The following is a 27420-nucleotide window of genomic DNA, read 5'->3' on the forward strand; positions in this document are numbered from 1 at the left end:
TCGCAGCTGTCCGGTCCTGCGCCTCCTCTCTGCTGCAATCTCCGTCCTTCTTTTACCCAGCCCAGTATTGAAGACGTGTCCTACGTCATGCACACAGGCCGGCATTACACTTCTGTGCACACGCACTTTGATCAGCCCTGCTCAGTATTGTAATGTGCAAATACGAGGAAAGGTTAAAGACCGCCTGCGCATGCGCACTACAATACTTTAATCTGCCCTCAGTATGGCAGATCAAAGTGCGCCTGCGGAGGACCTGAATGACGGCAGTGTGCATGATGTAGGATGCGTCATCCATACTGGGCTGGGTAGAAGGTTTTCGCAAAAAGGAGGCGCTGGACCGGAGAGCAGCGTCACCCATTGGACCAAACCGCCCCCTAGAAGAGTATAATAAAAAGTGATTTTTACATTCTACACAGCGGCCTGGGCATTTATATACAGTATTCTGGAATGCTGTATATAAGAGCCCACTGGTGGTGGCTGCAGTTTATAGTCACCAAATCTGGTGACAGATTCCCTTTAAAAAAAAACTATGTGGGCTCCTGCCCATTTTTGATAACCACAGCAGATAAGGCAGACAGCTGGGGACTGGTATTCTCAGGCTGGGGAGGCCCATGGTTATTGGGCCCTGCCCAGCCTAAAAATAGCAGCACGCAGCAATCCCACAATTAGCACATCCATTAGATACCCGAATTCTGGTGCTTTACCCAGCTTATCCCGATTGCCCTGGTGCACTAGTTGCTACAATTTCTATTGAAGTGACTTCTTTCCCATTTTGGAAAATAGAGTGACAACTCCAGGAAGATTAGTAACCTCCATTACTGCATTAGTAAAGTTAAAGCTTTCCAAAAACACAAGTGTATCTAGCAAATTACTTTGTGGAAAATTCCTTTAAGGTAGCATTCAGGTATCAGAGTTTTTTTTGCTATTCGTTATTTTTACGGATACATCCCAAACCCAATACACTATATGTGCACTATGACTGTACAGGCGAAGGAACGTCCATAAAAAAGTAAAAGACAACTGGGAAATGCCTGTTTTTTTTAGACACGTTTGCAATCATTATGACCCAATTGAGTCCAATATATATTTGGATTGCAAAATCGACTAATGGCAGCAAAAACTTGTATGCCTGCGTCAGGATATAGAAGAGGGCTATAGACAGGGAGGCCCAAATAAATAAGATACTGGCAGCATAAACTGCCTTGTAGGGGATGACACTCTTGTAATAATGGCCCCTTTAGTGATCTAATCATTGCCTCTGATCAGCTAAAACTGAAGATTAATCAAATATGCTAATTAGGGTGCACGGTGCACCCAGGGTGTGGCCAAGAGGCGCTGCCACGATCACTGGATTTGCATGCCACGCCTCCCTCACTGGTGATTGACAGCTACTGCCTGGACTGATCACCGTCTGCAAAACCAGTGCTGTCGACCCCAAGTTGAGCGAAAACAGAGATTGGAGAACCCGGGGCTCGGGATTTGATTAGAGGGCATGAAATTGTAAAAAACATATGGTCAAAAATGAGACATTTAGGAGAAGGTGACATTCTAAAGGATTCTAGAGAAATCCAGGAACTTCTGCGTGGTGTCAAGAATGTCACCGCCTGCCCAACCCCCTATGGAATCCCATTGCAAAGAAATTAGCTATTTGCTTGACGTCAGGACGTTCTCCCAAAACCAGTAATAGATTATGCTTGGCTCAGCTATGGTTGACTTACCGGATTGATTTTCAGTCAACCACAAGAGCGGTTTCCTACCAGCATAAAACACAATCAAGGTCCATCAACATCGATTGTCACAGAAATGGACTTCACAGGTTTTATTTATTTCTCTAGGAAAAAATTTACACGAGATGCAGTATTATAGTAGTTATATTCTTGTACATAGGGGCAGAATTATAGTAGTTATATTCTTGTACATAGGGGCAGTATTATAGTAGTTATATTCTTGTACATAGGGGCAGTATTATAGTAGTTATATTCTTGTACATAGGGGCAGTATTATAGTAGTTATATTCTTGTACATAGGGGCAGTATTATAGTAGTTATATTCTTGTACATAGGGACAGTATTATAGTAGTTATATTCTTGTACATAGGGGGCAGTATTATAGTAGTTATATTCTTGTACATAGGGGCAGTATTATAGTAGTTATATTCTTGTACATAGGGGCAGTATTATAGTAGTTATATTCTTGTATATAGGGGGCAGTATTATAGTAGTTATATTCTTGTACATAGGAGGCAGTATTATAGTAGTTATATTCTTGTACATAGGGGCAGTATTATAGTAGTTATATTCTTGTATATAGGGGCAGTACTATAGTAGTTATATTCTTGTACATAGGAGCAGTATTATAGTAGTTATATTCTTGTACATAGGGGCAGTATTATAGTAGTTATATTCTTGTACATAGGGGGCAGTATTATAGTAGTTATATTCTTGTACATAGGGGCAGTATTATAGTAGTTATATTCTTGTACATAGGGGCAGTATTATAGTAGTTATATTCTTGTACATAGGGGCAGTATTATAGTAGTTATATTCTTGTACATAGGGGGCAGTATTATAGTAGTTATATTCTTGTACATAGGGGCAGTATTATAGTAGCTATATTCTTGTACATAGAGGGCAGTATTATAGTAGTTATATTCTTGTACATAGAGGGCAGTATTATAGTAGTTATATTCTTGTACATAGGGGTAGTATTATATTAGTTATATTCTTGTACATAGGGGCAGTATTATAGTAGTTATATTCTTGTACATAGGGGCAGTATTATAGTAGTTATATTCTTGTACATAGGGGGCAGTATTATAGTAGTTATATTCTTGTACATAGGGGCAGTATTATAGTAGTTATATTCTTGTACATAGGAGTCAGTATTATAGTAGTTATATTCTTGTACATAGGGGCAGTATTATAGTAGTTATATTCTTGTACATAGAGGCAGTATTATAGTAGTTATATTCTTGCACATAGGGGCAGTATTATAGTAGTTATATTCTTGTACATAGGGGGCAGTATTATAGTAGTTATATTCTTGCACATAGGGGCAGTATTATAGTAGCTATATTCTTGTACATATGGGGCAGTATTATAGTAGTTATATTCTTGTACATAGGGGCAGTATTATAGTAGCTATATTCTAGTACATAGGAGCAGTATTATAGTAGGTATATTCTTGTACATATGGGGCAGTATTATAGTAGTTATATTCTTGTACATAGGGGCAGTATTATAGTAGTTATATTCTTGTACATAGGGGCAGTATTATAGTAGTTATATTCTTGTATATAAGGGCAGTATTATAGTAGTTATATTCTTGTATATAAGGGCAGTATTATAGTAGTTATATTTTGTACATAGGGGGCAGTATTATAGTAGTTATATTCTTATGTATTATAATAGTTACATTTATTTGATTATTGCACTTGTGTGAGGCCAAAAGCATCTCTTTTTCCCCTAAAATTACTTTTGGATGATCAGATGTAAAAGAAAACAAAAAAAAAAGGTGAAATGTTATCCTGCGGCAGACGTTATACAGAACAAGGATGCTGCGTTCTTCCAATTGAACCATAAACAAGAATTATTGTGATATCTCCTGTTAACCTTGATGGAATAAAGCTCCTGTAGACGCGCAGCCTTGGTACGAGCGTCGCCTGTTCTGCCGCTCGGTGACCGTGGACACAATAAACTTTTATAATCCGTTCACAGGAGAAGAAAAATACACAACAGGAAAATGATCTATTCAATGAGAAGAAAGGAAATTAAATGTTGTCAGGGCGTTTTTTATCCGGAGGGGGGTGATTTATCATTGTGATAGTGCCGGCCTCGTGCGTACCACTGAAGATACAATGAACCAGTTAGGCGCACAAAGTAGGAGGATAATGTTCTTGTGATGGAGTTTAGCCAGGCATGAAGGAGCAGCGGCACCACTGCAGCGCGGCGGGGGCGCCACCACTAAATCCTCAAAAATGGGGATACAACGAATACACACCCATGTATGAAAAGGGACGAGACTCCAGGATGGATTGCACTAAAGTTTAAGGCACGGTGATTAGTTTAATTAGCTAATTAGTTTTAAATACAGAACATAAAAAAAAAAAAAGGATTAATAGCCGGAAATTTTAAGGAATATAATAAATAATATATATTATTTATAATATATTATATATATATATATATATATATATATATATATATATATATATATATATATATATATATATTATAATAAAATAAAATTTTTCAAGAAAGGCTGGGAAATAACAGCTAGAATCGGGGTTCCTCGAGTCTGTCTAAGGCTATGTTCACATGTTTTCTTGCTGCTCTTTTTGCAGGTTTTTTTTAAGTTTTTAAGTTTTATGCAAATTAAAAAGCTGCTTTTTACAGTACTAGCAAAAGCGGTGAGATTTCAGAAATATCATGCACACAAATGCTTTTTTTTTTTTTTTCCTGAAATGGAAAACTGCTGCGTTTTTGAAAAAAAAGCAGCATGTCAACTCTTTCAGCATTTTTGCAGTATTTTTTTTTTACCTTTGAAAGAAATGAGAGCGTGCAAAAATGCCACCGCTGAGATTTTGATGCTTTTTTGGTGTCATTTGTCTACAGTACACGATTAATACAGTTTGTTTTGGTCACCAAAAAAAGCAGCAAACTGTATTAAATGTGTACTGTAGACAAATGATACAAAAAATGCAGCAAAAAAAAAGCAATAAAAAAGCAGTAAAAAAGGGCACCATCAGCAGCAAAAAAAAGCAATAAAAAAGCAGCAAAAAAAAAAAAGCCGCAAAAAAGCGCAACATCAGCAGCAAAAAAAGGGCAATAAAAACAGCCAAAAAAAAGCAATAAAGCCACAAAAAAAGCAAAAATGAAGCAAAAAAACAAAAACAAAAAAAACAACAAAAAAGCAATAACAAAAAGCAGCAAAAAAGGAATAGCTGCAAGAAAGGGCAATAAGATTAAAGATTAAAAAAAGCAAGATCAGCAGTAAAAAAAAAAGCAGCAAAAAAGCGCAGAAAAAAAAGGGCAATAAAAGTAGCCAACAAAAGAAACCAAAAAAGCAATAAAGCCGCAAAAAAAGAAGCAAAAATGCAGCAAAAAAGGGCAATAAAAGAAGCAAAAAAAAGCAATAAAAAAAGCAAAAAACAAAAAGCGAAAAATTAAGCAAAAAAAAAAAAAACAGCAAAAAAACAAAAATGCAATAACAAAAAGAGGCAAAAAAGAAATAAAGCAGGAAAAAAGAAAGCAAAAAAGGGCTATAAGAGTAAAGAAGAGCAAGATCAGCAGTAAAAAAAAAAAAAAAAAAAAAAAAAAAATCAGCAAAAAAGGGCAATAAAAGCAGCCAAAAAAAGCATTAACAAGCAATAAAGCCGCAAAAACAGAAGCAAAAATGCAAAAAAATAAAGCAAGAAAAGATGCAAAAAATACATTTTGGAAGCAACTTTTTTTTTACTGTCAAGAGAGCAGGTTTTGGCTGCAGTAAAAAATAGGTCCAAAAACGCAACGTGTGAGCATAGCCCAATTCCCCTTACACCTCGTTTCTGTTTTCAAAAGAGTTGATAACTAAAGATAAGTTCACAAATTGCGTTTTTTTTTACGCTGCGTTTGTGCGTTTTTTTGCTGCAAAAAACGCACCCGCTGCAAAAAAAAACGCGGCAAAAACCGCATGAGTTTTTACCGCGTTCTGGTGCATTTTTTGCTCACTGCGATTTTATGCATTTTTTTGAGTGAACAATGCCATTAAAGATTGTTGAAAAAGAAAAAAAAAAGGTCCGATGTCATTTCCTTCCTCAGTATGTTCTTCATTCTCCACTAGTGTATGCAGGAGAGCAGACAGCTGCAGAACTACAAGGCTCAGCATGCTCCATCCAGGACTGTATGCTGGAGGGAGAGACAGGGGAGCAGAACTACAAGGCTCTGCATGCTCCATCCACTAGTGTATGAAGGAGCACAGACAGCAGCTGCAGAACTACAAGGCTCAGCATACTCCATCCAGGACTGTATGCTGGAGGGAGATACAGGGGGAGCAGAACTACGAGGCTCTGCATGCTCCATCCACTAGTGTATGCAGGAGAGCAGACAGCAGCTGCAGAACTGCAAGGCTCAACATACTCCATCAAGGACTGTATGGAGGAGTTTTTTGCCCCCCCCTCCCAAAAAAAAAAAAAATGACGTGGGCTTCGCCATATTTTTGTATGCTAGCCAGGTACAGCAGGCAGCTACAGGCTACCCCCAACCCCCAGCTGCCTATTTGTACCCAGCTGGGAACCAAAAATATAGGGAAGCCCTTTTTTTTTTTAAATTATTTCATGAATTTTATTAAATAATTAAAAAAAAAAAAATAAATAAAGTGCCGTGGGCTTCGCCCAATTTTTGAGTCCAGCCAGGTACAACTAGGCAACTGGGGATTGGAATCCGCAGTGCAGAATGCCCAAGCTTTCTGGGCACCCCCACTGCGAATTGCAGTCCGCAGCCACCTAAGAAAATGGCGCTTTCATAGAAGCGCCATCTTCTGGCGCTATATCCAACTCTTCCAGCTGCCCTGATGCCGGGTGGCCTGCTGGGTAATGATGGGGTTATGGCTAGCTGTATATTATCAGCTGGCCCTAAGCCCGAAATTCATGGTGTAACGCCAATATTAGACATGGCCACCATGAATTTCTAGTAAAGATAAAAAAAAAAAAACCACAACACACAGAAAAATATTTTTATTAGAAATAAAACACAACACAATTAGTGATTCCATCTTTATTGAAATAAAGAACCCCTGTCCACAGTAATCCTAGGTGAAGGGTCCCGCGCCGTCCAATCCGGATCAAATATCATCTGATCGGTTTGCTGGAAGGCAAAGCGATCAGATGATGTGTTAGGTTCAAGGACGTGAATCACATCACACAGCAGCTGATTGTATAAGGCCATTTATACAATCAGCTGATGCATCAGTGCAAAAAAAAAATACACACGTCTGTGCTGACTCCCGTCCGATCGGTGCAGAAGCTGCCGGTACTCAGTGATGCGGTCTCCTGATCGCATCAGCTGATCGTTTAAGCTTGCCGGGCGGTAAAAAGCCGGCGTCACCGTGAGACTTACGATCAGCTGATGCGTCAGGTCACCGCATCAGGTGATCACTGCGAGGTCCTGCAGCCATCGGACGTGCCTGGGAGACTGCACACAGCCGGAGCGGCGGTACCGGGAGAGGAGCTGGGAGCGGGCATGGCACCGGGAGTCTGCAGACAGGTGAGTATGACATTTTTTTTTTCTACTGTTCACTTTTGATTTCGCAGCTGCTTCCACCTCCCGTCCGGACATGGCGCAGGACGGAAGCGGACATGGCACCGCACGGGAGGTGGAAGCAGCGGTGGCGGTACCGGGAGGATTCACTCTTCTGTGTTTACCAACAGAAGGAATCCTCTTCCTGTACATGTCACTTTACTACCCTCCCCTTCCGTTTATAGCTGCGTTTTTAGTCATAGAAACGCAACAATATTTGCAATTTACGTTTTTCATTGCGTTTTTGAACATCTCATTGAACTCAATGGGTGAAAAACGCAAAAATAATTGACATGCTGCGTTTGTGGGCACCACAAAAACGCAGCTAAAAAACCGCTGTGTGCAGACAGCAAAAATGAAAACTCAGACTTTGCTGAGGAAGCAAATTCATGCAGTTTTCTGATCAAAAACGCACCCGAAAAACGCGCAAATACGCACTGTGTGCACATAGGCTAAGGGTTTCTGCCTCTTCTCTTTCAGTGATCATCTAAGCTTCTGCAGCCTGCACGCAGAACTTCTCATGGCTGCCCTTTTTGGATGCACGCACTGATAAGTGTCAGGGCTGGACGTTTCCTTTTAGTTGTTGGGCGCATGCTGCAATCTTTATAGCCAGCTAGGAAGCAAAGTACAGGGTGAGAGTATAAAGTACATCACGGTGTAAGCACAGATAGCACTGCCTGCCTCTCTTTCCCAGCAAATTAGAATGGAACAGGTAGTACTGCCTTCCTGTCTCTCCTTGTAAATGATGTGGGCACAAATACTACAGACTCCTTGTACAAGTGGTAACATTCACACATTCTTATTCTATATGTACAATATGCAGGTAGTTAGCTATACCTCCATCTATGTAATGTGTGCACATACATTACTACCTCCGCTTTACCTATACATTGGGTACTGTGCCTCTCTCTTGCAGTGCCATAGGATCAGACAGCACTGTATCCCTGCCTCGCCTCTCCATGCATTGTCAATTACGTAAGTACTACCCCATTTGATTCCCTATAAATGAAGCAGGTGCACATTGTACCGCCCGTCTCTCACTGTTGGTGATGCAGACAGACGGTGCTGCCTCTCCCTGTTGGTGACATAGATGTTGCTGTCTCTCCCTGAGGGTCATGGAAGCACAGACGGCGCTGCCTCTCCCTGTTGATGCAGACACAGACGGCGCTGCCTCTCCTAGTTGATGCAGAGACAGACGGCGCTGCCTCTCCTAGTTGATGCAGAGACAGACGGCGCTGCCTCTCCTAGTTGATGCAGAGACAGACAGCGCTGCCTCTCCCAGTTGATGCAGACACAGACAGCGCTGCCTCTCCCTGTTGATGCAGACACAGATAGCGCTGCCTCTCCCTATTGCTGACACAGACGGCGCTGCCTCTCCCTATTGCTGACACAGACGGTGCTGCCTCTCCCTGCTGATGCAGACACAGATAGTGCTGCCTCTCCCTGTTGATGCAGACACAGACAGCGCTGCCTCTCCCTGTTGATGCAGACACAGATAGTGCTGCCTCTCCCTATTGCTGACACAGAAGGCGCTGCCTCTCCCTGCTGATGCAGACAGATGGTGCTGCCTCTCCCTGTTGATGCGGACACAGACAGCAGTGCCTCTCCCTGTTGCAGACACAGATGGCACTGCCTCTCCCTGTTGATGCAGACACAGATAGTGCTGCCTCTCCCTGTTGATGCAGACACAGATGGTGCTGCCTCTCCCTGTTGATGCAGACACAGATGGCGCTGCCTCTCCCTGTTGTTGCAGACACAGATGGCGCTGCCTCTCCCGGTTGATGCAGACACAGATGGTGCTGCCTCTCCCTGTTGATGCAGACACAGATGGCGCTGCCTCTCCCGGTTGATGCAGACACAGATGGCGCTGCCTCTCCCGGTTGATGCAGACACAGATGGCGCTGCCTCTCCCAGTTGATGCAGACACAGATGGCGCTGCCTCTCCCGGTTGATGCAGACACAGATGGCGCTGCCTCTCCCTGTTGATGCAGACCCAGATGGCGCTGCCTCTCCCGGTTGATGCAGACACAGATGGCGCTGCCTCTCCCTGTTGATGCAGACACAGATAGTGCTGCCTCTCCCTGTTGATGCAGACACAGATAGTGCTGCCTCTCCCTGTTGATGCAGACACAGATAGTGCTGCCTCTCCCTGTTGATGCAGACACAGATAGTGCTGCCTCTCAGTGTTTCAATATAGGAAAAATAAAAAAAAAAAAAAAAAAGGAAAGCAAAAATCCTAGCAACTTACTGCTTTATGACATACACCTGTCATGAGAAGGGGCTCACTACAGCTTCATGACAAATATCTGTGTCATGCTGATCTCGCAGGTACTGACACTGTGTCCATCAGATGACCTGTAGGTGGCAAATTATGACACCTAACAGTGTGGATTAGTGGGAACATCAATCCCCACAGTTGTACTCCTTGCATGCACAATCTGTTAACTCCTTGCCGAAAACAAGACGATCACAGGACGGTGATACATTAATATATAAACCAGAGGCCCAACAATGGCGGCAGCCAAGGCTATATGGAGAAATGTGTGAAATGAGAGTTATCTGCAGAGTTCTATATACAGTGTCTCTAGGAAATGATCCACATGTATACAATGTATCAGCAAGAAGCCAGGAGTATTGTGAAATTCAAGCTGCAGAACAAGTCGTTCCGAGGAATAATTAAGTTCAATGGCTGCAATCAATATATAGATATGAGCGCATGATATGATGTGAATGGACACAGATATTACAGTGTGAGTATGGGAGGGGGCCGGGGTCTCCACTCAGGTGTGAGGGTCCTGCTCCGAATAATCACTGCTGTACCCAGCAAGAGAAATCAATGATTGTCAGCTCTGCGGGGGAAGACAACAGCGAACAGCAGGACTAAAGCTCAATAGAAGGTTAGCACTCCTGATGAGGCCGGAGAGATGGGATTCTCTGGAAATTCAGCAGGGGAGCGGCAGACAGGAGAGCGGCCATCACTCCTCACTCCGGCTGCAGGGAAGATGATGGCATTTTCTTACACAGTGGGGACTCATCTGAGCGTGATTGATGTCAGCGACGAAGGACTCAAGATGATTTGTGCTGGTCAATAGGCGATCTCATGTCACTGGCAAACACCCAAACAGTGCACCGCAAAGCCAAAAAACAATACACAGCCAGCAACTCCAGACCAGTACAGGATCAGGAATGTGTGTACACAGTGACTGCACCAGCAGAATAGTGAGTGCAGCTCTGGAGTATAATACAGGATGTAACTCAGGATCAGTACAGGATAAGTAATGTAATGTATGTACACAGTGACTGCACCAGCAGAATAGTGAGTGCAGCTCTGGAGTATAATACAGGATGTAACTCAGGATCAGTACAGGATAAGTAATGTAATGTATGTACACAGTGACTGCACCAGCAGAATAGTGAGTGCAGCTCTGGAGTATAATACAGGATGTAACTCAGGATCAGTACAGGATAGTGAGTGCAGCTCTGGAGTATAATACAGGATGTAACTCAGGATCAGTACAGGATCAGTAATGTAATGTATGTACACAGTGACTGCACCAGCAGAATAGTGAGTGCAGCTCTGGAGTATAATACAGGATGTAACTCAGGATCAGTACAGGATAAGTAATGTATGTACACAATGACTGCATCAGCAGAATAGTGAGACTCAGGATCAGTAATGTAATGTAATGTATTTACTCAGTAATGTAATGCATGTACACAGTGACTGCACCAGCAGAATAGTGAGTGCAGCTCTGGAGTATAATACAGGCAGTAACTCCGAATAAGTAATGTAATGTATGTACACAGTGACTGCATCAGCAGAATAGTGAGTGCAGCTCTGGAGTATAATACAGGATGTAACTCAGGATCAGTACAGGATTAGTAATGTAATGTATGTACACAGTGACTGCACCAGCAGAATAGTGAGTCCAGCTCTGGAGTATAATACAGAATGTAACTCAGGATCAGTATCAGTAATGTATGTACACAGTGACTGCACCAGCAGAATAGTGAGTGCAGCTCTGGAGTATAATACAGGATGTAACTCAGGATCAGTACAGGATAGTGAGTGCAGCTCTGGAGTATAATACAGGATGTAACTCAGGATCAGTACAGGATCAGTAATGTAATGTATGTACACAGTGACTGCACCAGCAGAATAGTGAGTGCAGCTCTGGAGTATAATACAGGATGTAACTCAGGATCAGTACAGGATAAGTAATGTATGTACACAATGACTGCATCAGCAGAATAGTGAGACTCAGGATCAGTAATGTAATGTAATGTATTTACTCAGTAATGTAATGCATGTACACAGTGACTGCACCAGCAGAATAGTGAGTGCAGCTCTGGAGTATAATACAGGCAGTAACTCCGAATAAGTAATGTAATGTATGTACACAGTGACTGCATCAGCAGAATAGTGAGTGCAGCTCTGGAGTATAATACAGGATGTAACTCAGGATCAGTACAGGATTAGTAATGTAATGTATGTACACAGTGACTGCACCAGCAGAATAGTGAGTCCAGCTCTGGAGTATAATACAGAATGTAACTCAGGATCAGTATCAGTAATGTATGTACACAGTGACTGCACCAGCAGAATAGTGAGTGCAGCTCTGGAGTATAATACAGGATGTAACTCAGGATCAGTACAGGATAAGTAATGTAATGTATGTACACAGTGACTGCACCAGCAGAATAGTGAGTGCAGCTCTGGAGTATAATACAGAATGTAACTCAGGATCAGTACAGGATAAGTAATGTAAAGTATGTACACAGTGACTGCACCAGCAGAATAGTGAGTGCAGCTCTGGAGTATAATACAGGATGTAACTCAGGATCAGTACAGGATAAGTAATGTAAAGTATGTACACAGTGACTGCACCAGCAGAATAGTGAGTGCAGCTCTGGAGTATAATACAGGATGTAACTCAGGATCAGTACAGGATAAGTAATGTATGTACACAGTGACTGCACCAGCAGAATAGTGAGTGCAGCTCTGGAGTATAATACAGGATGTAACTCAGGATCAGTACAGGATCAGTAATGTATGTACACAGTGACTGCACCAGCAGAATAGTGAGTGCAGCTCTGGAGTATAATACAGGATGTAACTCAGGATCAGTACAGGATCAGTAATGTAATGTATGTACACAGTGACTGCACCAGCAGAATAGTGAGTGCAGCTCTGGAGAATAATACAGAATGTAACTCAGGATCAGTACAGGATAAGTAATGTAATGTATGTATACAGTGACTGCACCAGCAGAATAGTGAGTGCAGCTCTGGAGTATAATACAGAATGTAACTCAGGATCAGTACAGGATAAGTAATGTGATGTATGGATACAGTATATATTTGCTGTAAAGAATATACCATATAATTAACATATTTACAAACTGATGCAATGGATCTTAGATTTTTTGGCTATGGGGGGTGTAATTATTTCACGACGTTCCCGCCCAATACCGGACAGTTGGATCTTTGTACCGTTCAGTTCTGTTGTAATGAAGACAGATCTTGGCGTTGGACGTGTTAATCACATTTAGTGCTGACGTATTTTATTTCAATAGAAAACTTGTCATTGCCGTGAAAAGAAGCAATTTTAGGGCCGGTTAGTTTAGCGGATTCAATTTACGGGGTCAAAACCAGGTCAATGCGACTAAAGACCCTCGGAAAGTGTGGCGCGATTGGCACATTTCATGCCCAAGCTGTGCGCGGTATGTTCTGTATAATTCCATTGACAGAAACAAGAAAGCCATTTTCCAGCGAGAATGAGCTCGGTGGGTAATGAGAACAGCAGGGATGATGGAGGACGGATGAAGTGCGAACACGCGCCTGGAATACAGAGCGGCTGCGGACCCCACCGCACATTACTGCTATACGGGAGGGCATAAATTGATAGGCTGACTATAGGAGACCCGGCGCTCACATGACGGCTCGTATTGAGGAGGTAGAAGATATTTGAGGACATTTTATTTGCCCAGATCAATTGGCGCTTCTTTGTTTTATCATTTTTGGGAAACCCGGGTGCCAACCAATATGGCCACGATCACACCTCCAATAATGGTTGTCACTACGTTCTACCAGACGGCGATACATCCCATCTTCCTGTACGGCTACGTTACCAGGATAGGAAGATCAGAGTCTATTAGAGTCAGGTGAACCTCGAATGGAAAACACAATAACTGTCACTAAGAAATGGCTGAAGCAAAAAAATGAGCCGGAGCACACGTTGGCTAAAAGTGCAATGTGCAGGTGTATATTCACACCGCGGCTAAGAAAACCAAAATCAGCAAAGACCCTACAGTGCAAGCTCATTTCTTTTTATCTTTTTACATCTTTTATTTATTTTATTTATTTTTATTTATTTTATTTAATTTATTTTGGGTGGTGAATTTTATCTATATAGCTGCCCACAGGCAAGTGTGAAAAATTCAGGCCTGCTCCGAATTTGAGGTCTGCTGGCCCTTAGAGAGATGAAGAACTAGCATTAGGGACCATCCCAAGTGGAGGATCAGTAATGTAAAGTATGTACCCAGTGACTGCACCAGCAGAATAGTGAGTGCAGCTCTGGAGTATAATACAGGATGTAACTCAGGATCAGTAATGTAATGTATGTACACAGTGACTACACCAGCAGAATAGTGAGTGCAGCTCTGGAGTATAAAATAGGATGTAACTCAGGATCAGTACAGGATCAGTAATGTAATGTATGTACACAGTGACTACACCAGCAGAATAGTGAGTGCAGCTCTGGAGTATAAAATAGGATGTAACTCAGGATCAGTACAGGATCAGTAATGTAATGTATGTACACAGTGACTACACCAGCAGAATAGTGAGTGCAGCTCTGGAGTATAATACTGGATGTAACTCAGGATCAGTACAGGATAAGTAATGTAATGTATGTACACAGTGACTGCACCAGCAGAATAGTGAGTGCAGCTCTTGAATATAATACTGGATGTAAATCAGGATCAGTACAGGATCAGTAATGTAATGTATGTACACAGTGACTGCACCAGCAGAATAGTGAGTGCAGCTCTGGAGTATAATACAGGAGGTAACTCAGGATCAGTAATGTAATGTATGTACACAGTGAGTGCACCAGCAGAATAGTGAGTGCAGCTCTGGAGTATAATACAGGAGGTAACTCAGGATCAGTAATGTAATGTATGTACACAGTGACTGCACCAGCAGAATAGTGAGTGCAGCTCTGGAGTAATGTATATATACTACAGTTCAAATGTTTAGGGTCACTTAGATATTTCCTTATTTTTTAAAGAAAAGCACATTTTTTCTCAATTAAGCTAACATTAAATTAAACAGACATCCCCTGTATACATTGTTAATGCGGTAAATGACTATTCTCGCTGCAAACATCTGGTTTTTAATGCAATATCTACATAGGTGTATAGAATCCCATTTCCAGCAACCACCACTCCAGTGTTCTAATGGTACATTGTGTTTGCTAACTGTGTTAGAAGGCTAATGGATGTTTACAAATCCCTTAAAAACTCTTGTGCACGTATGTTAGCACAGCTGAAAACAGTTTTGCTGATTAGAGAAGCTATAAAACTGACCTTCCTTTGAGCTAGTTGAGAATCTGGAGCATTACATTTGTTAGTTCCATTAAACTCTCAAAATGACCAGAATAAGAACTTTCATATGAAACTCGACAGTCTATTCTTCTTCTTAGAAAGTAAGGATATTCCATGCGAGAAATTGCCAAGAAACTGATGATTTCCTACAACGGTGTGTACTACTCCCTTCAGAGGAGAGCACAAACAGGCTCTAACCAGAGTAGAAAGAGAAGTGGGAGGCCGCGCTGCACAACTGAGCAACAAGACAAGCACATTAGAGTCTCTAGTGTGAGAAATCTACGCCTCACAGGTCCTCAACTGGCAGCTTCATTAAATAGTACCCGCAAAATGCCAGTGTCAATGTCTACAGTGAAGAGGCGACTCTGGGATGCCGGCCTTCAGGGCAGAGTGGCAAAGAGAAAGCCATATCTGAGACTGGCTAATAAAAGGAAAAGATTATTATGGGCAAAGGAACACAGACATTGGACAGAGGAAGATTGGAAAAAAGTTATGGACAGACGAATTGAAGTTTGAGGTGTTTGGATCACACAGAACATTTGTGAGACGCAGAACAACTGAAAAGATATTGGAAGACTGCCTGACGCCATCTGTCAAGCATGGTGGAGGTAATGTGATGGTCTGGGGTTGCTTTGGTGCTGGTAAATTGGGAGATTTGTACAAAAGTAAAAGGGATTTTGAATAAGGAAGGCTATCACTCCATTTTGCAATGCCATGCCATACCCTGTGGACAGCGCTTGATTGGAGCCAATTTCATCCTACAACAGGACAATGACCCAAAGCCACCTCCAAATTATGCATGAGCTATTTAGGGAAGAAGCCGGCAGCTGGTATCTATCTTTAATGGAGGGGCCCAGTCACCAGACCTCAACCCTATAGAGCTGTTGTGGGAGCAGCTTGACCGTATGGTGCAAAAAGTGCCCATCAAGAGAATCCAACTTGTGTGAGGGGGAAGCATGGGGGGAAATATCTCCAGATTACCCCCGCAAATTAACAGCTAGAATGCCAAAGGTCTGCAAAGCTGGAATTGCTGGAAAGGAGCATTCTGTGCCGAAAGCCGAAGAGAACATTATTATTACAAGTAAAAATCATTATTTCTAACCTCATCACTGTCTGGACAATATTCTCTATTCATTATGCAACTCATCTGATCAATACAAGTATGATTTTTCATGGAAAAGACAAAATTGTCTGGGTGACCCCAAACTTTTTAACTGTAGTGTACACAGTGACTGCACCAGCAGAATAGTGAGTGCAGCTCTGCAGTATAATACAGGATGTAACTCAGGATCAATACAGGATCAGTAATGTAATGTATGTACACAGTGACTGCATCAGCAGAATAGTGAGTGCAGCTCTGGAGTATAATACAGGAGGTAACTCAGGATCAGTAATGTAATGTATGTACACAGTAACTGCACCAGCAGAATAGTGTGTGCAACTCTGGAGTACAATACAGGATGTAACTCAGGATCAGTACAGGATAAGTAATGTAATGTATGTACACAGTGCCTCCACCAGCAGAATAGTGAGTGCAGCTCTGGAGTATAATACAGGAGGTAACTCAGGATCAGTACAGGATCAGTAATGTAATGTATGTACATAGTGACTGCACCAGCAGAATAGTGAGTGCAGCTCTGGAGTACAATACAGGATGTAACTCAGGATCAGTACAGGATAAGTAATATAATGTATGTACACAGTGATTGCACCAGCAGAATAGTGAGTGCAGCTCTGGAGCATAATACAGGATGTAACTGAAGATCAGTACAGGGTAATATGTTGCGGGGGACGGATTTTACGATCTTTTGATGGAAAATAGTATCAACTAAGTACCCAATGTTATTTACATGTAATGTTACTTTATTTATTGCAGGGTATTTGCTCATTTTGTTTTTATCTTGTGTTTTTTAAGAAACAGCTAAGCCCAACGTCTGACATCTTGACTGCAGAAAAGTGCTCGAGGGTTGGTATACACTGCCGATATACTGTAGCCGTAATTTGCCGCTATGGGCCGCACTTCTATATGTCTATTGTCTGATGAGAGACAGAAGCTGCGGAGGAGACGACGGAGATGGAGGACATGTAATCCGGAGGCGCCCAAGGCTCAAGTGTAATTTACCTTACAGAGAAAGATCCCGAAGTTTTCCATTCGTCAGGAGAACAAATGTTTCCGTAGGTAAAGAACTCAGCGATGTCTGCACCGGAGAGCATCAGACATGTCAAAAGGAAAGAACCAGCAATAATACGTTATATGCCAACAACCGCTATACAGCAGCCTTGATACACTGTGTTACTATATACCGTTAGTGATATCTGCTATATACTAGTGCCTTTACATTTTGGCACCAATCTAATATAACCTGGCACTGACATGTTCTATACGGGTGAAAGAATAAAGTTGAGACAGCTCGCTGGTTTTACCAGTCATGTGCTGTTTCTTGTGTGGCACCTTGTTAATGAGACCTCTTTTGAACCAGCTAATCTTATTTTCCACTAAGTGGCAGGATTGCTTTCTAATTACTGACAGATTTCAGCGGGTGCCATGGCTTTCCATGGCTTCTTGCACCTCTCTTTTTTCAATACTTTATCATTTCTCATTATTACACATAATTAAAATTTATGGACATCTATGGTTTGATTTCTTTCCCTGTGTAAATTGGATGGGTTGTTACCGACATCTGGTGATTAATTAATGCCAATTGGTGATGTGTTTAATACTTATTTTATCTGCTGTATGCAGGCGCCAAAAGGTGTTACCATCCAGCACTGATGCACATTACATGCTAGCATGATTATGTATTTGTTGTCATATACTGGCACTGATATATGTTATATACTAGCAGTGACATGGTAAATCTGCCATTGCAGAAATCCGTTAGTACTGACTCAGTAAGGGTATGTGCACATGTTGCATTCTGCCGTGACAAATATACTGCAGCGTTGTGTCACTGCTTGTGCGTTTCAAAACACATCCAACATGCTGCGTTTTGGATGCATTTTTAATGCAGAATTGATGCATTTTTAATGCAGAATGGATGCATTTTTGACAGTGCGGTCTCTCTCGGCTCAACATCTCCATAGAGTATGGCTGGCTGCGAGACAGAGCCGCGCGATCAGAATGAACTCGGATGAACTTCACCAAACATCATTGTCATCGCGCGGTTCTGTGTGTGCCACGGTCTGATTTGTGGTCACCGGTGACCACAAATCCCGAGTGACTGAAGTGAGCCGCGCGATCGGCGGTGCCGTCATTCAGGTTACCCGCGGCTAGCTGGAGTCCTCTGCCCGAGACCGCAAATCACCTTAGTGAGAACACTGCTAATCGCAGGGCTCACTTCAGTCACTCGGACGATTTGCTGTCACAGTTGGAAGATCCAGCTATGGCCGCCCGCGGGTCACCTGAGTGACTGAAGTGAGCCGCGCGATCAGCGGTGCAGTCACTCAGGTTACCCACGGCCACAGCTGTAGTCCTCCATCTGAGACAGATGGAGAATCCAGCGGTGGCCGCGGGTAACCCGAGTGATGTCATCACTGACAGCGCGACTCACTTCAGTTGCTCTGTGGAGCTGACAGTGAGAGGTCGTTCTCTACTACCGCTCCTGTCAGCTTCATGTAGCAGAGCTGAAAGCGTAGTGGGACCTCGTGTGGATTATGTCAGACCTGGAGGGGTGTTTGGGGATTAATAAAGTGGTGAAAGAGGGGTTTTTGTTGTCTTTTATTCCAAATAAAGGATTTTTTGGGTGTATGTGTTTATTTACTTTCACTTACAGGTTAATCATTGGGGGTGTCTCAGACGCCTACCATGATTAACCTAGGACTTAGTGGTGGCTATGGGCTGCCATTAACTCCTTATTACCCCGATTGCCACCCCACCAGGGCAATTCGGGATGAGTCGGGTAGAGTCCCGGGACTGTCGCATCTAATGGATGCGGCAATTCCGTGCGGCTGCTGGCTGATATTTTTAGGCTGGGGGGCTCCCCATAACATGGGGCTCCCCATCCTGTGAATACCAGCCTTCAGCCGTGTGGCTTTATCTTGGCTGGTATCAAAATTGGGGGGGACCGCACGTTTTGTTTTTTTTTTATTTATTTAATATTCCTGCACGATATTACCCGCGCACTGGCGGCTGTGATTGGTTGCAGTGATACAGCTGTCACTCATCATGGGGGCGTGCCTGACTGCAACCAATCATAGGAGCCGGTGGGCGGGGGAAGCAGGGAATACGAGATGGAATAATGAGTGGCCGGCATTTTCAAAAGCAGGAGAAGCCGCCGGAGCAGTGTGACAGCCGTGCAGCGCCGCGCCGGGGATCGGTGAGTATGAAAGAGAGACAGAGACTGACAGAGAGATCGATATCGATTTCAATGGGTGGAAAATGCATCCAAAATGCACAAAATAAGTGACAAGTTGCTTTTTAGAACGCATCGATTTTGTAAAAAATTTGGCATTCAAAACGTTGCGTTTTAAAACGTGCACATGGAATTTGCTCAATTGTCATAGACTTTGCTGGCAACGCAAAAGGCACACGTTTACGCTGCAGTTTAAAATGCTGCGTAAATGCATGAAAAAACACAACGTGCGTACACAGCCTAAGTGTCCTATACCCGCGCTGATACATGAGGTTATATACCAGAGCCGAGACATCTTGCTGCTGTATACCAGCGCTGGTATAAGTAACCGATTAGTGATTAGTAGTGATGGGTGGACCTGAACTGAAAAAGTACGGATCCGCGCGGTTTCAAAAGGTGCTCGGGTGCCAGGCTTGGGATTTCGGGTGTTTCGGCACTTGGGAAATTAAAAAAGGAAAAATGAAGAAAATAAGAAGCGAGCGCTTCATACTTACCAAGGCTCCGTCGCGGCTGTAAACTGCTCGTGCTCGGCTGTGCGCTGCTCCTGCAGCCTCCCTGGCCCGCTAATCATTGCTCATACATATGCACTGCTTGCCCCGCCCATTGCCCGTCCTGGAATCTGATTGGTTGCAGTCAGATGCACCCCCCCAGCCTGTGTGACAGCGTCTGACTGCAACCATTCACAGGCGCTGTCTGCGGGTCAGAGTCATGATTCATGAACCAGGAGGGGTCGGGATAAGCAGAGGAAGAAACATTGGGGGGAGCAGCTCATCCTAAGCCTCCTGCTTCATGAACCAAGAGGCTCAGGATGAGCAGAGGAGGAAACATCGTGGGCGCAGCTCATCCTGAGCCCTCCTGCTTCATGAACCAAGAGGCTCAGGATGAGCAGAGGAGGAAACATCACGGGCGCAGCTCATCCTGAGCCTCCTGCTTCATGAACCAAGAGGCTCAGGATGAGCAGAGGAGGAAACATCGTGGGCGCAGCTCATCCTGAGCCCTCCTGCTTCATGAACCAAGAGGCTCAGGATGAGCAGAGGAGGAAACATTGTGGGCGCAGCTCATCCTGAGCCTCCTGATTCATAAACCAGGAGGGCTCAGGATGAGCGGAGGAGGAAATATCGCATGTGCAGTTCATCCTGAGCCTCATGCTTCATGAACCAAGAGTCTCAGGATGAGCAGAGGAGGAAACATCGCGGGCGCAGCTCATCCTGAGCCCTCCTGCTTCGTGAACCAAGAGGCTCAGGATGAGCAGAGGAGGAAACATTGTGGGCACAGTTCATCCGGAGCCTCCTGATTCATGAACTAGGAGGGTTCAGGATGAGTAGAAGACAACCCATCACGGGCGCAGCTCATCCTGAGCCCTCCTGCTTCATGAACCAAGAGGCTCAGGATGAGTAGAGGAGAAAACATTGCGGGCGCAGTTCATCCTGGGCCCTCCTGCTTCATGAACCAAGAGGCTCAGGATGAGTAGAGGAAAAAACATTGCGGGCGCAGTTCATCCTGAGCCCTCCTGCTTCATGAAGCAGGAGGGCTTAGGATGAGCAGAGGAGGAAACATTGTGGGTGCAGAGATCTCCTCATCCCTGTCCCCCCATCTAGGGGTCTTACCCCCAAGCCCCTGCTTCTATTATAAAGAACTCCATGCTCACATGGACTTAAAAAGAATGTTTATTCTACATCGGGCTGCATTTTGAACACACAACCCCCCCCTCCCGTGACAAATTACGTCATACCTCGAAGGAACCCATACATTCTAGCATCTACCTTTTTCTTTTGTGCACGATCCAGACACACGCAGCTCCGAATGTGAATGTGTGACCCGGAAGCAGCAACCCGCCATGACATAGAGCTTCAATGAGCACACAGCTTTCGCTCCTATCCACCCATTCTTCCAATAACATTTTGAATACCCGGAGGTTCCCATAGACTTAAATGGGTATCAGATTCCGGACCGGAAGCGGATTTTTATTTTTTTTTTTAGCAGGGACCCGCCGGTCCCGGTTATCTGCGAGTCCAACCATCTCTAATGGTCAGTGCAAAGTAATGTCTCGTTTCCCCCATCCATGTATGATAACCATGCCAGGAGATGTTGAGGGTCCCTCTGCAGCATCCCACCCCCCACTACATGAATGTCTATAGGACTTGGAATGAATTATCCTCCCTGTATTCCAGGCAATGACATTTTGATTTTTCCGCAGTCGTTGCCGAGTCCTGCTCTTTGTCTCCTATTAATATAAATCTTTTTCTGCCCTGAAATTGTAGGACGCCAGATCAATTCTCATTCCATCAGCTCCCGGCAGGACCCCCGTAATGAGAAGGGGACGCAGCACGGAACGGCAGCACCGAGGAACGTTTTACAGACAACAGTCATGGAATTAGCACCAGGCCGCGGTTATTATAATAGAACGCCGGAGCATGACTACAAGATACATAGAAATCTATTGTACGAGATCCCCGGCTATTACTGGGGAGGGGGGGACGGAGGGGATAGGTTTAGTTAGTGTCTGACACTTCATTTATCATCTCCTGCTGCCCAACCTTGCAGTAAATGAACAATAAACCACATTATCCCCACTGAGCACAGGCTTTTTTCTTGGTACAAGACCATAAATTCTACATATGTGTGAAGACAAACACCAACAGCAGCTCCGGCTTCTTCTAGAATTTATCGCTTTGTAATTAAAGGGCCACGCCACAGAAAAACAGCCCCTATGTGTGCACGAAAAACAAAAAATATCACCACTGATTGCACCAGCCTGAACCCAGCTCTGATCGGGATCCATAGGACAATTTGGCAAGAGGACTCGATCATTCTAACATGAGTGGATCTTCATATAGAATTAAAAAGCCAGGACAACCATTCAGCTCAAATGTAAAGCTTAAATAAGGCTATACTCTAATATAATCCAGAGCTGCAATCACTATTCTGCTGGTACAGTCACTGTGTACATACATTACTGATCCTGTACTGATCCTGAGTTACATCCTGTATTATACTCCAGAGCTGCACTCACTATTCTGCTGGTGCAATCACTGTGTACATACATTACTTATCCTGTACTGATCCTGAGTTACATCCTGTATTATACTCCAGAGCTGCACTCACTATTCTGCTGGTGCAGTCACTGTGTACATACATTACATTACTTATCCTGTACTGATCCTGAGTTACATCCTGTATTATACTCCAGAGCTGCACTCACTATTCTGCTGGTGCAGTCACTGTGTACATACATTACATTACTTATCCTGTACTGATCCTGAGTTACCTCCTGTATTATACTCCAGAGCTGCACTCACTATTCTGCTGGTGTAGTCACTGTGTACATACATTACTTATCCTGAGATAATACATAATTTGCCTCTATCCTTCTGTTCTATAGATCAGCAGCTCAGTTTAGTGCTTTCTTTCAATGGCAGAAAGCAGAGACCCAGAATATTGCAATAAAGTGAAACAAACACTATATTAGCACTTTACAGAGTTGCTCACGATGTAATGGTCGAATTTTAGAAAACCCCTTTAAGGCCCTGTGCGCACGCTGCGGATTTACCGTGGATTTCGTTGAAGGAATTGCTCCAGAAAATGTGTCTAGCATTTGTGCAGTCATTTCCCAGCAAAACCTATGGGGATTGAAAAATGATGTGCGCACACTGCGTTTTTTTTATACTTGTGAGTTTTGCTGCGGAATTTCCGCTGCGGAATTAATGAGCATGTATGTAACTTCTTTTCTGCAGGTACCTGCGGTTTTTGCCATAGATAATGGTAAAAAACCGCAGGGAACAACCTGCGAAAAATTTGCGGCAATAGCACGGCAAAACCACGTGCTGTTTGCTGCGGTTTTTTTTCGCAGGTGCGGTAATCTTTCAGAGGCTGCGGAATTTTCTTAAAGGGAACCTGTCAGCAGAATTTTCGTAATTAAAGTAAAAGATTCCCCTTCTGCAGCTCCTGGGCTGCATTCTGGAAAGGTTCCTGTTGTTATTGTGCCCCCTTTGAGACCAAAATAAAGACTTTATAAAGTCTTACCTTTTTGTATGCAAATGTGGTTTTATGGTCACGGGGGCGGACTGTATTTCGTCCGTTATCCGCACCCCTGCCGCTGTACGCCGTCCCCCATTGCTCATTTACATACATGAGGACGCCCTCCTCATGTAACTGTCCGCCCGAGGTCTCGCGCATGCCCAGTGGCACTGCAAAGCCTGACCGCTGGTGAGGTGATTGCGCAGGCGCGAGATTATGGCCGGCGCTGTGATTGTCATCAGCAGCGTCATCCAAGTACCTGCCCATAATCTCGTGCCCGCGCTTTTCCCTCTGCCTCCACTGTTATGCGCGTGTCTCCTCTATTGATCGGTGGTGTGCCGCTCCGCTTCTCCCATCTATTTCCTGCTCCAGGGAAACATGGGTAAGAGGTGACGTGGAGTCATATGGCCAGCGCTTGCGCAGAAAGGTGGAGGCAGAGGGAAAAGCGCGGGTACGAGATTATGGGCGGGTACTTGGTTGACGCTGCTGACGACAATCACAGCGCCGCCCATAATCTCGCGCCTGCGCAATCACCTCACCAGCGTTCAGGCTTTGCACAGTGTGGCACTGGGCATGCGCGAGACCTCGGGAGGACACAGTTACATGAGGGGGCGTCCTCATGTAAATGAGCAATGGGGGACGGCGTACAGCGGTAAGGGTGCGAATAACGGATGCATACAGCCCGCCCCCGTGACCATAAAAACACATTAGCATACAAAAAGGTAAGAATTTATAAAGTGTTTATTTAGGTCTCAAAAGGTGGCACAATAACAACAGGAACCTTTCTAGAATGCAGCCCAGGAGCTGCAGAGGGGGGAATCTTTTAGTTTAATTGCGAAAATTCTGCTGACAGGTTCCCTTTAAGAAAATTCCATTTTCTAGTGCGCACAGGGCCCAACTCCTTCTTTCCGCCATTGATATTTCCCAGTGTCTCAATTGTTAAGGTGGTTGACGATCTGCAGAGAAAAAAAATAACCGGAGACGTCCCTGCGGCTCGGCCATTACCCCAACTGCACGGACCCCGCCACTCACCGTGCACGCCCCGTCCCTTTTGATCGGCAGGGAGAAGTCTGCGCAGAAATCCAAATCTTTCACTGCGGTCGTCTGGCAGTTAATGTCCTAAAATAGAGGGGGGAAAAAGAAAAAAAATAGGAAAAATTGAATGTTCAGAAGACGAGTCTATGTCCTGGCGCGAGGCTGTAACGACTGAGATCAGAGAAGTCTGACATTTTTTTCTCTCCACCTAATCTGAGTACAGCATAAGGTAGAGAAAGTCCCCAAATCCAGCAATGTGTCACTTACTTGGTTGCTTGCTTTAGTTTCGATTTAAAAAAAAAAAATAATAAAAAAATAAATCACTGTTTTATCAGCAGATTATCATCAGAAAACTAGAAAATCTGCTGCATATTTAATTGCTCTGTATAACCCCACCAATGATTGGAAGTGTACACAGAGAGCTGCCAATCAATGGTGTGGGCGGGGTTATACAGGGCTCAGCATTCAGAGAACTGCTAGATCGGTAGGAGAAAAAACTATGATTTTATCAAAACTACAGAAAGCAGCCCAATAAGTGATACATCACTAGAATCAGGGTCTCTGCCCCTATAATAAGCTGCTCTGATATGGGGTGGTAAAAACCTGGTGACTGATTCCCTTTAATTATTAACAAAATGTAATAGGATCATTCAGCAATAGGTGAAACGTTTTCTGGTTAAATCAAAAGCAAAAAAGATTTTCCTCAACATTCTGCGTTTCAGGAGAGACACAAATTACTGGCATCTACAGAGATTAATGACAGTCTCATCCATGTTAACCCCCGCATCTCTGCAGCCACCTAAAAATGACCGATTTCAAGAAAAAAAAAAATCAATACTGGAAGTTTATCTGACATCATTCATTTCCTCCAATATAAAAAAAAATAAATAAAAAAAATAAAAATTCAATAACTAATTTTAACTGTGAAAAATAATCTGGATCAGTTTAACTCATTCCTATGTTGCCTTTGGAGCAAGTAGCAAAGAACATAAAAGGGAACCTGTTAGAATGTGATTATATATAGAAACAGTGGTATGGGCCAATAAAAGGAATGACAAAACTATTCCCCCAATAATAAAATAGTCCCCCAATAAAAATGACACCTTTTTTGTAGAGATCCGATCTACCAATCATGAGAAATCTAGTGTAGAAATCATATGCAAATCAGGCTGGAAAAGCACTGGGGGCGTGGGTAAACCATCACAAGTGCAGTGACACGCCCCCAGTGCACTTTCTGCCTAATTTGCATAAAACTTCTACACTAGATTTCTCATGATTGGCTCATCGGATCTCTACAAAAAAGGTGTCATTTTTCTTTGGAAGATAAAAATGTGTTGAAAAGTTCCGGTTAATAGAAAAACAAAAGCAGGAAAGAAAAATAGATTTTCCCAAAGTTTTCTATTTAATTATTTATATATATTTTTTTTTTTTTATTAGGGGCAGACAATTGGGTTTTACAATTTTATATCTATTAGCTTAATGAATGATTCAAGAAAATGCTAAAATACTTTGTTTTATATCCTGATCATCAAGATCTCTGCTTGCTCTCAATGAAAGGAACATCAAGATCTCAGTTTGCTCTCAATGAAAGGATCATCAAGATCTCAGTTTGCTCTCAATGAAAGGAACATCAAGATCTCTGCTTGCTCTCAATGAAAGGAACATCAAGATCTCTTCTTGCTCTCAATGAAAGGAACATCAAGATCTCTTCTTGCTCTCAATTAAAGGAACATCAAGATCTCTTCTTGCTCTCAATGAAAGGAACATCAAGATCTCTGCTTGCTCTCAATGAAAGGAACATCAAGATCTCTGCTTGCTCTCAATGAAAGGAACATCAAGATCTCTGCTTGCTCTCAATGAAAGGAACATCAAGATCTCTGCTTGCTCTCAATGAAAGGAACATCAAGATCTCTGCTTGCTCTCAATGAAAGGAACATCAAGATCTCTGCTTGCTCTCAATGAAAGGAACATCAAGATCTCTGCTTGCTCTCAATGAAAGGAACATCAAGATCTCTGCTTGCTCTCAATGAAAGGAACATCAAGATCTCTGCTTGCTCTCAATGAAAGGAACATCAAGATCTCTGCTTGCTCTCAATGAAAGGAACATCAAGATCTCTGCTTGCTCTCAATGAAAGGAACATCAAGATCTCTGCTTGCTCTCAATGAAAGGAACATCAAGATCTCTGCTTGCTCTCAATGAAAGGAACATCAAGATCTCTGCTTGCTCTCAATGAAAGGAACATCAAGATCTCTGCTTGCTCTCAATGAAAGGAACATCCTGATCATCACGAGTTAGGTACAAATACTGGACGGCATGAGAGTCTGTGGAGCTATGGACAGGAAAACAAGGACAAAGTCCCTTATTTTTAGGTTTCTCCATACTGATATTTACCTTTATAACGGATGGCTCGGAGATCATGGTGTCAGGATTGACGACCTCCACTATGGCTTCCGGCAGGACGGCTTTCTTCATACACGACATGTTAAACCCGTAGACATCGTCCCAGAACGTCAGCTTTCCGGTGTGCTTCTCCGGATCACACAGAGCCACAACGCTGATACTACACCGGTCTGGATAAACTGAAAGACACAAAAGAATGATCAAAACACACGTATGTGACCGGTCACAGATCTGCCCAACATGGAAGTCATACAACCACCCGCAAAGATCAACTAAGGAGAATTAAAACGAGGGATGAAATGGCGATATGGGATATCAGGAGAATATTATATACATATTAAAAAAAGGAAGGGAGAACTGATGTGTACTGGGGATTTCATGGGATTTAAGTGGGTAAGAAGGGAATTTTGTTTACTTACCGTAAATTCCTTTTCTTCTAGCTCCAATTGGGAGACCCAGACAATTGGGTGTATAGGCTATGCCTCCGGAGGCCGCACAAAGTATTACACTAAAAGTGTAAAGCCCCTCCCCTTCTGCCTATACACCCCCCGTGCTCCCACGGGCTCCTCAGTTTTGGTGCAAAAGCAAGAAGGAGGAAAAAAATTATAAACTGGTTTAAAGTAAATTCAATCCGAAGAACTATCGGAGAACTGAAACCATTCAACATGAACAACATGTGTACACAAAAAAACAGGGGCGGGTGCTGGGTCTCCCAATTGGAGCTAGAAGAAAAG

The 27420-nt window shown here is 43.3% G+C and overlaps 1 protein-coding gene across 1 annotated transcript in view; it reads right to left on the reverse strand.

Moving 5' to 3' along the window:
- The window catches only part of PRMT3 (protein arginine methyltransferase 3), a 130944-nt gene that overhangs the window by 22151 nt on the left and 81373 nt on the right, over window positions 1-27420 (reverse strand). The window contains exons 12-13 of the mRNA XM_075326667.1: window positions 26678-26865; window positions 24283-24369 (exon numbers count right to left, since the gene is read on the reverse strand). Of these exons, the coding sequence (XP_075182782.1) occupies window positions 24283-24369; window positions 26678-26865 (275 nt within the window). The remainder of the gene's footprint in view (window positions 1-24282; window positions 24370-26677; window positions 26866-27420) is intronic.

This window comes from Anomaloglossus baeobatrachus, chromosome 10, assembly GCF_048569485.1.
Source record: "Anomaloglossus baeobatrachus isolate aAnoBae1 chromosome 10, aAnoBae1.hap1, whole genome shotgun sequence".
NCBI lineage: Eukaryota > Metazoa > Chordata > Amphibia > Anura > Aromobatidae > Anomaloglossus > Anomaloglossus baeobatrachus.